The sequence below is a fragment of the Cricetulus griseus genome, chromosome 2 (genome assembly GCF_003668045.3).
Source record: "Cricetulus griseus strain 17A/GY chromosome 2, alternate assembly CriGri-PICRH-1.0, whole genome shotgun sequence".
Lineage (NCBI taxonomy): Eukaryota > Metazoa > Chordata > Mammalia > Rodentia > Cricetidae > Cricetulus > Cricetulus griseus.
In genome coordinates this window covers 226,862,805-226,875,209 of record NC_048595.1, presented here as the reverse complement: position 1 = coordinate 226,875,209, position 12,405 = coordinate 226,862,805, and the positions used below count along the sequence as shown (strand labels likewise).

Sequence of the window (12,405 nt, the reverse complement as noted above, 5' to 3'; positions counted from 1 at the left end):
GAAGATAAATTGAACCTTAAAAACCTCCAAAAGGCACACAAAGGTTGCAAGAATATACTAAAGTAGACAATCGTTGAAATATTTGATGATGCTTACTTGTGCTGTAAACCCCAGAAATGGTGGGTTGAATGTAGGAATTTTGGAGAATATTTTTGGCACCAGAAGTTTGTACTACATGTGAGTCTCCACCTAGGCACTAGATACTACTGTACAAGTGAATGTAGTTAATGAAAAATGATGTAGTATCTTTTCATGGCCATTAAAGCCTTAGTTTATTGTCTCATATTATAATCTAGAAATTGGAGTTACTGGTTAAGTTTTGTTAATTTAGACCATGTATGATTACTGTTAAAAATGTACTGTTATGATAAATCTTTCCACCAAAAGCCGCCTGAGCCCCACCGCCACGTGTGAGCTTTACACCAGCCGCCAGCCCAAGTTAGGCCCAAATGTATACACAGAAACTTGTATTAGGTTTAAAGCTGCTTGGCCAATGACTAGCATTCTCATCTGTTAGCTCAGTCTTAATTATCATGTCTATATATTTTATAAGACTTATCTTATCGGACGCCTTATTGGCGTCCCTCCTTGCCAGTGGCTCACATCCTGCCGCTGGAGGAGGAAGGGGAAAAGAGGGCCCTTCCTGTTTCTCTTTCGCTTAAATATGAGTCTCCTTGCTATGTCACTTCCTGCCTGGATCAGAACTTTTCTACTACATTTCCCAGAATCCTCTTTGACTCCTAGTCTGTCTAACTTGCTGTCTCATTGGCCAAACAGTATTTTATTTAACAATCAAAAAGATAAATACACACAGTACATTCCCCGTCAATGTACCAAGGTTTTTTGTTATATTTATTATTGCCTGGTTAGCCAACTGACTTTCAAAGAATATGTGTCAAGAACTGTATCCCTTTTCAGTCTACAAGACCTTAATGAAAAATCCATTCTCTTAGAAAAATGCTAAGTGAAGATACTATTTAATCTTGGAGTACCTGCATTAGGTAACATCACCAATCACTTCAGTGTGAGTTCCTGGGTAGCTTTTCTCTCTTGGTGTGAACATCTGACCACCTGCCTAAGCCTCTGCTTCTTTTTTTTTTCAGATAGTTTTGAGATAGCTGCATCCTCAAATGGCTACCAGTATGCAGAAACTGGACAAAATGTCACGCTCAATTGCCAGCTTCCTAGGAACTGGCCAGTGCAACAAGTCATGTGGGAAAAAGTCCAGCCTCATCAGGTAGACATCTTAGCTTCCTGTAACCTCTCTCAAGGGACAAGATACACATCAAAGTACCTAAGAAGAATATGGAGCAACTGTAGCCAGGAGAGCATACAGAGTGTCATCATCCCCAATGCCATGGCGGCTGACTCTGGACTTTACAGATGCAGGTCTGAGGCTAGCACGGGAGAAAAGGAAACCTTTGTCATAAGGCTGGTCATAACAGATGGTGAGTGACAAGAGATATTCTGTGTCAAAAATGCTAGCAACAAACAAAACAAAAGTAGTATTTTTACCAGTAATAGAAAATGTATTTCAATTTATTGTCCCTCTCTTCTTTTTATCCTTCACTTCCCCTTCTCTCTTTTTTCTCTCTGCTCTTCTTTACTTCCTCTAGCCTTTCTTCTCTCTCCTGCTTCCTTCTTTTTCTTCCTCCTGCCCTGTCCCTTTCCCTCTCCATCCATTCTTTTCTTCTCAACTGCTTTGTCTGTCTTACGCCTCTTACTTCCATTTTTCAACCTGTCCCTCGTTTCCTTCCTTAGACCCTCCCTGGCTTTCACATACCCACCTTCCCCGCCTACCAGATCTTCCCTTCTCTTGCCTTCCTCCGTACCCCCTCTTTCCTCCCCTCACTCCCTTTTTGCCCTCTTCTTTAGTTTCAGTGGGTTCACTTATCTTAGCAGTGGTTAAATATTTATAGGCAATTCTTTCAGCCTGCAACTGACCCTCACAGTTTCTGCTCATAATGCAAACCGCTCTTTCCTTTGGCAATGGAATAAATAAGGGAAGATTTATGTAACAGCAGCCTCTGTCCCTACTGCCACTGGAGCTGTATATAAGGAGGATGGTAGTTACTGGAGAGCAGTAGGTTTTCATGAGTTAGGTATGGTCATGAGCTGAAAGACAGATAGACATTTGCTTTTAAATAACATCAAGGAATGTTCATTGAAAGAATATTTGATGTGTATGTGTGTGTGGGGGAATTAACAGAATGCATTGTCTTACATTGACTATTCCTATAGGCACAGGCAGGAAATACTTCTTACTTAAAAAAAAAAAATTCTTCCATCACGGAAGTTATTTTGGATCTGGACAGAAAAAAAGAGAACAAAATGGATGCTAATCTTTTGTTAAAAAAAAAAAAAACAGGGCAAGAAAATATCCTACGCATAGAGCCATTTTCAAACACATATGAAATAATGTCTTATCTAGTAAATGCTGAGAAAATGATTTTAAACTTCTTAGTTCATAAAGCAAATGAGGAGAATGGGTTTTAGGAGGTGTTGTTGTTTAACTTTTACAAATTAGTTAAAATGCCCTTCATATGCCCAACATTTTTCACAAAACTATATATTTGTACATAATTATAAACAATGTCAAAAATTTTCCATCAGATGGAAGTGACAGTGTAATAGCAGGTATTGTTAGTGTCCTCAAGCCTTGAACATATGCAAAATAGTTTTTGACATCTACATGGCAGATTAAAAGAATAACAACTGGATTTTATATCCATTAGCAAAAATTATAATTGATGGAAGATGACAACCATTGGTTTTATGTTTTGACTTAATTCTTTTTTCAGTTATTGTTAAGTTAAGCTAAACTCTAAAGCTATCAGACAGCAAGCAAAGAGGATGATTTGTGTTTCCTCTGGTGTGATTTTATTATCTCATGTCCTGAGGCTATTTGGTCAAAAATCAATGTAGAGATTAAAGCAGAGAGACAGATATAAGGTGTGAGGCAGATTTAATTCATCTCAACTGTCAAGGTAAAGGTGATTTTCACACATGTTTTATAAACTGCTACATATCCTTCCCTTAGCTCCTATCCATTTCTTTTACAGGACATGATATTGCTTGCATCCAAATGAGTTGTTTTTAGTTGTCTCAAGTTAACACGTGTGCGCGCGTGTGCACACACACACACACACACAACACACACACATTCACACACACACACACACACACACACACCTATGAGTTTTCCCTGCTTACAATGATCTTCACACAAGAATCAACTGCATAATATATATATTATATATATACATATATAATATATATACATATGTATATATATATGGTGTGTGTTGATATATTTAAATAAAGGATGAAGGTGGCAGAAGCATGAATTATTTGACATTGAATTTCTTTGCAAAAAATGAAGCTATATAGCAGTAAGAAAGAGTTATAGATTATAATTACTGATTTTGAACTTCAACCATAGAGGCCGGTGATAGGATGAAATGTGTGCTTATAGTCAAGACCTACAGTAATTTTTGTTCTTTAATATCCTTCTGATTTTAATCATTCACAAGAAAACATCTCAGGTCCCAAGGAAAAAAACTGTGATGTCCTTTTATGTCAATGAAATGAGGTGTAGAGTATTATGATTTAAACTGAATTTGCTTACATAAAAAGAATGAGAATAAAATAAAAGACATCAACTCATTCAGAAAATTCAGAGACAAAATGGAAAGGAACTGTTTGATGCTGGTTGATGAGCTTGCTATAGTTCTTCTCCAATTGTCTTTAATGAAGCCACTTGAATGAACCAAGTTTTATAGTAGTTAATATTGGTAACTAGAGCTGAGGAATGAGGGCAAAACAGGTCAGGGAGGGCAAAGAAAAAATTGTACCTGATTGTGGAGGAATGTATGCAGAAGATTATAATCAGATGATTAAATTGGTTCAGACAGTTTGAGGCATGAGTTAGTACAGAGTGAGGCAGGCTAAATGAGTGGCACATTGACGTGATTATGGATCTTCTGTCATTGCCAAGGAAAGCTACTACTGGCTGCCAAGCAAGGATGGTAGAATAGTTTCCAGGAAAGGCAAGGCTGTTTATAATTTTCTGTGTATAAGTCTTTCAACTCTGCTTACCTTTATTTCCATCTTCAATTCTTTCTTTTCTCTTATGAATGAGATTATTTTCTTAATTTTGTTATTTGTATCACACTGTATAAAGAAACATGGATGATCTTTTTATATTGATTTTATACATAGCAACTTTAAAAATACATTTATTAGTTCTAGCAATTGAGGTGCATTTGTGTTTGTGGTTAAGCACAGTCCTTAGGGTTTTATGTGTGTGTGTGTGTGTGTGTGTGTGTGTGTGTGTGTGTGTGTGATAATGTCATACGCAAACATTTGTTTTTTTTTTCCTTTCCAATCTATATCTCTCACATTTACCTGCTATGATGAGGGCTCCTAGGATTATCTTGATTGCAGTGGTGAGAGTGGCATATGTGTTTTGTTCTTAAAGGAAAAGTTTTCAGCTCTCCACTGTTGAGTCTGATGTTAGCTATGGCTTTTCATAAATAGCCTTTATTGTTGAGAGGGTCATATATGCCCTTTATTGCTAAGAGGGCTTTGTAAAGCATGACAAGATGTTAACTTACATTGGATGCCTTTTCTATTTTTATTGATATGTTCAAGTAGTCTTTTATATATAATTTTTATGAAAATGTGGTATATTGATTGATTTTTATGCATTGAAATATTCTTACACCCCACTTGATTGTGGTATACAATCATTTTATGTTCTATGTTAATAACATAATTAAAATTGCTAAGCTTTGCACAGTGGCAGTATCGTAGCCAGTGAAGTTTTTCTGGGGCACAGTTATTGCTAATTAAAAATTGCTAGTATTTTGCTGCAATTTTTCATCTTCTCCATCTTATTAGAAATGTTGGCCAATAGTCATCTTCCTTTGAGACTTGCTTGTTTGTATCAAAGCAATGCTTTTCTCGTGAGTTTGGAAGTATTCTGTACACATTCAGAGAGTTTAAGAAGGGTTGGTATTAATCCTACTTTGGATGTTTAGTTTAATTTTTCTGTGAAACCCTCTTTTGGGTTAGTGATGGGTCACATGTCCCAAATGAACACAACTGTGGTCTAGACAAGCAGAGAGGGATACAACAGAAAAAATCTCAGCTTCTATTTGTGGCCCCCTTGGCATAGCCCCACATTCTATCCTACTTTCTTCTTTCCCTGGCAACCATCTTTCATCATTCCCATAGAGTCAAGTAAGTGTTCCCTGTCTTTATGCTCTGTCTACATTAACTCAACATCCTTTTATGTCTTTGAACCTTGTATATTTACTGTTTCAAGCTTTTGTAACTTAAAACTACTACAATTAAGTGATGTAGTAACTGCACTTGTTTGCATAGTTCAGATACTTAACATATAATCTTGTCATCTTTGGTTTTATTTGTCACTAAAATGGAAAGAAATCAACTCCTTTGAAAGGTTGTCAGCATATTAAGTACATATATTTACTTATGTGCTCCTTTATTCCTAAAGTAATATTTCTTAAAAATTAATAACATTTTTATCAATAATTATTGAATATCCATATTTAGCAAAAAGGGAAATTAAAATATTTTAAATGTATTCACTTTATGAAATATGTATATAATAGACATATTTTAGGATAGTAAAAATGTGAAAAATTATTTTTTAAACTATGGGATTCACATGTCACATTTACAATAAATCCTGTATTTACATATTATTACATTATTACATTCACTTAGATATTATTGCATCTAAATTGAAAGTTACCAAAGTATCCTTTTAGGATATGCTCAGGAACATTCATTGAGCATGACATTTACTATCTTATTGATTCCATCTTAGAGGGGATAATATCCATCTAAGTTTTACATTCTCTTCAAAACTTATTTCAAGACATTTTTCATATGTCATAGTCCACATTTGAGGTTTAGAAATTACTGATCAAAAAAATGGAGATTTTGAAAATCAAGTGTAGTGTTTGTAAAGGAAATTTTCATGAACATTTGTTTCTGTGTGCAACTATCAGAAAAATCAATTTCCTTCTTAAACTCCTATTATTTTGCCCTTTAAAACACAAATAGAGCCTAATGCCTAGTCTGTATGGTTAGAGAATATGAAGGTAGATCACAGGAGTATTTGCCAGGAGATCACAGTACCCGCTCCCCCCACCCAAAATGGTACTTGTGTGTTTCATTAGCAAGACTCATCATTGGCAAATAACAAGAGTAGAATGTTAACAATCATAAGATCCCTCATCCATGCTTGGCAAAGTTTCTTGAATTTGATTCCCTGGGCTCTTGATAGTATGGAAGGAGATTTTTCATTTTTCGTGTGTGTGTGTGTGTGTGTGTGTGTGTGTGTGTGTGTGTGTGTGTGTGTGTCTGTGTGTGTCTGTGTGTGTGTCTGTGTGTGTGTGTGTGTGTGTCTGTGTGTGTGTGTGTTCGAGAGAGAGAGAGAGAGAGAGAGAGAGAGAGAGAGAGAGAGAGAGAGAGAGCGAGAGCATGTGCGTGCATGCCCATGTTCACATGTGCATATTTATGCATATGTGTGCCTGTCTAATTCAGATCCTTATGCTTGCAAAACAAACACTTTGCCAAACATTCCAGCTCCTAAGAAAGGTAAGTTAATTTTACTTATTTATTTGCTTTTTATTTTCTTGATTTATTTATCAACTTTTATGAGTTTATTTTTATTCTAGAGGAGTTCTACATCATTAGTAATTGTTTTGTGCTTTAAATTTTTATTCATTTGCTACCTTCTTTCTCACTTAACAGGGACTTTTTGAGGACCAGCCTCAATGCCCCCTCAGGGTTCAGATGGGATGCTTCAGCAAGAGGGGGACTTAGAAAAATCTGAGGGTGAATGAATTCTCTACTACATACTTTTCCATATCAGTTGCTTTATTGTCCTGCTATTATTCTAATTCTCTTCTTGCCCTACTACTACTCTTATGATACAAACTAATACACAGACTTATATTAGGTACAAATGCTTCTTGGCCAATGACTAGGATTTCTCATCTGCTAGCTCAGTCTTAATTATCATAAATCCATATATTTTGTAAGACTTATCTTATTGGATGCCAGTGGCAAGTATCCTGTCTTCCCGGGCTCACATGGTAACTCTGGAGGAAGAGAGAGGGGCCCACTTCCTTCTTGCCCTTGTTTGTATATGAGTCTCCCTGCTATGTCACTTCCTGCCTGGATCACCACTTCTTTACTACATTTCCTAGAATCCTCCTTGACTCCTAGTCCTGCCTAACTTGCTGCCTCATGAGCCAAACAGTACTTTATTTATCATCCAGTAAGACAAACACATACGCAGAAGCACTTTCCCATCATACTACTAATTCCTCTCTACCTTCTTCCTCTTCTCTTCTAAAAGCTTTTCTCCTTCAGGAGCTTTGAAATGATAAATTACAAGAGTTGTTTCTCTTTGGACAAGAGCACATTCCTAGGGCAAATGATAGGGAGTTGAGCCATTGCCATGGCAACACAAGGGTCCAAGGTTACAGAAATGATACAGTGACCGGTGGGTGGGAAGGGCACAGTGAGATAAGCTTTGAGACATAGTTCTTTTGTTAACAGACTGGTATGCTTTCCTTAGTAACCTTAGGTGGACATCTGTGGCTCTGACCTTGTACATAGCTGAAATATTTTAAACTTATGATATATTTGCAAAAAAATCCTTGAGTCTAATTTGAACTTGCTCTGATGTGAAAGTGAGCTAATTGTGTGCAGTTAGTCAGAGCAAAATAACAAGCCAGGCTGTTAAGTGCCCACAGTCCTTGTGGAACAAATCGACCCAGCTATGAAGCATATCCCAGTATGTATTCTATATATCAAAATTATACATGCAAGTGAAAAGTCATATTCCTGACTATTCACAGGTATATGTGCCCAGTAGATGGGATATTTTCATGAGATAAACGCACAAGTAGCTGGAAACCACCTAAGGCTATTCTTAGGGGAGAAATGAAGTGACTCATAAGAGAAATTACAGGGAGGAGCAACTTGTTTCCACAGTCAGTAACTACACAGCCTAACCATCTGGGGCTCCCAGTCAGAGAGTCACCCAACTGGTAGGTCGACCAGGTGAACACTGACTATCACCTGCTGTATTTCTTATGGCCCTTGGCATCACTCCCATGGGTTTGGACTAGGTGTTCTAAGCTGATATGCACAAACCAGTCTCTTTCCATGACACGGTTTGATGAGCTTCAGTACTGGAATATTTTACATACATGGAAAATAAAATATTCATGATATTTCTTTTATATGGTAGGACTACTCCACTAAAATCCCCAAGTCCTGCTGATTTCACTCACAAGTTAAAATCATTTCCCCTGAAGTAGATCAGATATAATTTCTACCTCAACTTAATATCAATTTAGGGTTCTGGATGACAACTGGTTTCCTAGATGTAATACATAGTTACCAACATCACATGTGAGTTGAGTATTCATGCCTATTATGTCATGGATCCTTCACCTCACAGTTGCCTCTACCCACATCAAAGATTTTTTTTCCTTTCAGTGAGATAATGTATTTGAAAAGCACAAGTAGTCAGATAGTTTCTTTTGAAAGTCCTGTGTAGAGATTTATACATTTTTCCCAAAGTACAAAGTAAGAGGTTGTTTACTTGTAGTCATTTTATACATTCATGTTTTAATACTGGATCGAATAATAATGTCCTGTTAATATCACATACAAAAGAAGTTGAAAAATAGAGAAAGCAGTTAATTGATCTTGGGAATTTCTATTTGGTAAACTGCTGCCTCCAGAGTGAGTTTCAACTTTTAAAACACTTTTATTTTGTTTATCTATTTATTCACTCTATGTGTGTTTGTGTATGTATGTGTGAGAGAGAAAGATAGTGATGTATGTGTATATATGTGTACGCATGTATTAGTGTGTGTATGTGTGTGTGAGTGTGTTTATGTATATATGAGTGTGTGTGTGTGTGTGTGTGTGTGTGTGTGTGTGTGTGTGTGTGAGTGTGTGTGGGTATGGAAGTCAGAGACCAATGGGTAGGAAACAACTCTCTTTTTACCATATAGGTTTCAACGACTGGAGTTTAGGACATCAAGCTTGGTGACAGGCACGTTTAAGTGTGTGTGTGTGTGTGTGTGTGTGTGTGTGTGTGTGTGTGTGTGTGTGTGTTGTATGGAAGTCAGAGATCATATAGGTTTCAAGAACTGGAGCTCAGGTCATCAAGCTTGATGACAGGCACCTTTGCTCACTAAGCCTTATTAAGAAACTAAGCCTTTCTTGTGTCTTGGAATTCAGACAGGTACAATTCTAATTCTGATCTGTGTACTTAGTTATTCCCCTTAAAATTCATCCATGGCCTCCTGGACTGAAAAAAAACACTCCTAAAACCTTTGGCTTTAATGTAACCATTTTTACTGTTTTTTGGTTCAACATACAAATTTCATCATAAAAGCCCCAAGGAATTAACAGTGTGTGGTTATTTCTTAGAGCCATAATAGAAATTGTATATAGTTTCCAAATATATAAACACAATTGCCATTTTTAGAATTAACTCTTAGTATAAGATTGGCAGTATTTAATTCTTAATGGAAATTACAGTTTTGAGTATTCCAATTTAATTATCCAGGTAAATATTTTATGTGAATGTCAAACATACTGACTTGATTCTTGACAAATATTCAAAGGCAGTATAATGACTTTTGGATATCTATTTATTTAAAAGATCAGGACATAAAGAGCAAGAATGAATCTGACACACTCAGAGATATCTTTAAAGCCCAATTTACACTTTAAAGTTATAATTTACACTGAAGTGATTCAAGAATCCCTAAAAGGTATTGACCCAATAAGGAAATACATTTTCTTTTTCAACATCCATAAAGTGTAAAATAAATATTTACCAGTCTACATTGACCTCACTGTGATTTACTTTCAGAAGGCATTTAGCACACTTCATTTTTCTTGGAACTCAAATGTAGTCATGGTGCCATAATGTTTCAAAATGGCATTGCTATTCTATTTTATTAACTGGCAAGAACTGAATTTTCCATGCACAAGTATAAATGTGAAGTATTACTGCTTCTAGTTGGGTTCATAGAGATAAAGAATGGTTTTAGTCATATTGACAGTGAACAAAATGATGGAAAGCTAATGATAATGCTGTGCATAAATGCAAGAAAGAATAGTTGCTAAGAGAAGAGCGCATTAGCAATGGTTGGAGTACTCCCAATGGCTACACATCGAAGATGTTCAAGGGTCATGATATGCAAAAGTTCCCCAATCTTGAATTGCATAAAGACAGGCTTATAGATATGGAAAAATGAACATGAATTTAGAGTGTCCTATGAATCTCAGGTGATCTAATAAAAGATTGCAAACAAAGTAAGAAGTACCACTTTAATGTAGACAAGTAGGATTCATTATATACATGCTTTAAAGATAAATTATAACTAGTTTTCAAATAAACAGACTTGACAGTATCATTCATGACATATATCAGACAGAATAAGCCAGATTTACTTAGGATTTGGGGTGGTCACCCATGTTAGCTAAATGCCTTTATCCAGAGGAAAAATAGCTTCCTCAATCTTTAAAGCAGGAAGTTGTTTTCCCCTTGGAAGGAAATGTTTGGGTAATAGGACCTGCCCCTTGGACTATGTTTTCCTTAGTGAAGACATTTCAAAGCTATGGCTCTTTGGTTCTGGAGAAGGGTATTTCTTCAACGTTAATTAGGCTAGGAAGTTCATTTAGCTTGAAATAGATTTCCACGGTGTCATAGTCGAAGAGACAGAGCTTTGTTTTCTGGAGCTATTGATTGCTCTAAGAAATAAAAGAGTGAGAAAAATCAGAAGAAGGGCTGTGGTCACTCTTGAGCATTACCCTGGGAGGAGGATATTAGTGTTCTTCAAAGTGACTTGTATGGCATTCAGCCTTAGATTATTAGTTTAAAATTTTTTAAATTTCCTTCATGCAGAAAGAGTATTTTACCACATTCACAACCCCTCCCCACCTTTCAACTCCTCCTGTTTTTCCTCCCATGTTTCACTCCCAGCTTCACCTCCTCGATTTTTAATGTAACCCACTAAGTCCAATTAGAATATTCACATGTATTTGTGAAAATCCACAGATAAATTCATAGCTGATGAATGGGTTTTTTTAAGTCTAGTGGGAGACTATCAAATTTATTAATTTAATAAATGAATACTATAACACTAGAAATAAAAGTAAACAGGGTAGACATGATTATTCTCATGCTCAAGTCAGTAGTAGTAAATGTTAAGAATCAAGAATAATGATTTGATTGTGGGCCTAAAACATGCTATAAGCATTCATATTAATCACTTATAGCCATCTCCTTGGATTTGAGCAGATGGATTCAAAGCAGAGTTTGTGAAGGAAAATGGCTCCTGGGCAACATCAGAAGGACTGACTGACATCACAGAAAAAGAAAGGGTTCATAAGTACCATTTAAACACAAATGGTTCATTATGTACCATTTAAACATAATAAAGCGTGATTTTTATGGGTGTTTTAAAGTTTCCAATGTCAAATTTTCCATTTTTGTGGGGTAAAGCTCTTGTGGTTTGAATCTGAAGTATCAACCGAAAGGGCTCATATAGAATGTTGGATCCCTTGCTACACTGTTGGTGGCACTACTTCGGGGAGACTGGTTTATGTTGGCACCTGTTTCATCAATGGGCTAATCAATTAATGAAGTTATAGCTGAATGGACTCTTAGGAAGTTAAGCCTAGACATAGGATGTATGCCATGAATTATTTTCTCCAAGGTGTGTCACTAAAAAGTGAGTGAGACTAGTGCAGTTCTTTGCATTCTAATTTATGATGCGTTTAAGTAATGTTTGTAACATTTGAAGCAAACATACAAGTAATATAAGAGTAAGACATGTTTGGGCAGGAAGATAAAGCTAATGACTCAGACTTGAAATTCTTCTTAGTGACTACCAAACAAAACATTTGTTATTTATTTTGCCTCAGATAATATCTTAGTTACTTTTTGATTGCCATGAAAAAATACCATGACCAAAGTAACTTATAAAAGAAAGCATTTAATCTAGGGCTCATGGTTCAAAAGGGTTGTCCATGACCATCATTGTGGGGATCAGGGCAGCAGACAGGTAGGCATGGAACTAGAGCAATAGATGAGAACTTATATGTTGATACAACAACCATCAGGCAGTAGAAGAGAGGGAGAGAGGGAGGGAGGGAAGGAGGAGGGAGACAGACCCACACACCCACACCCCCCCACCCCCCCCACACACACAGAGAGAGAGAGAGAGAGAGAGAGAGAGAGAGAGAGAGAGAGAGAGAGAGAGAGAGAGAGCACTAACTGGGGAATGATAGGGGACTTTGAAACCTCAAAGCCCACCCTTAGTGATA

The 12,405-nt window shown here is 36.5% G+C and overlaps 1 protein-coding gene and 1 non-coding gene across 2 annotated transcripts in view; both read left to right on the top strand.

The window, feature by feature from the left end:
• Positions 1–12,405, top strand: part of Cd226 (CD226 molecule) — a 70,240-nt gene that overhangs the window by 41,217 nt on the left and 16,618 nt on the right. Inside the window, exon 3 of the mRNA XM_035439068.1 lies at positions 1,104–1,448. Within this exon, the coding sequence (XP_035294959.1) occupies positions 1,104–1,448 (345 nt within the window). The remainder of the gene's footprint in view (positions 1–1,103; positions 1,449–12,405) is intronic.
• LOC113834491 lies at positions 4,790–4,934 on the top strand. Its single transcript, XR_003483039.1, has one exon. It is a non-coding gene; the product is annotated as a U4 spliceosomal RNA (small nuclear RNA).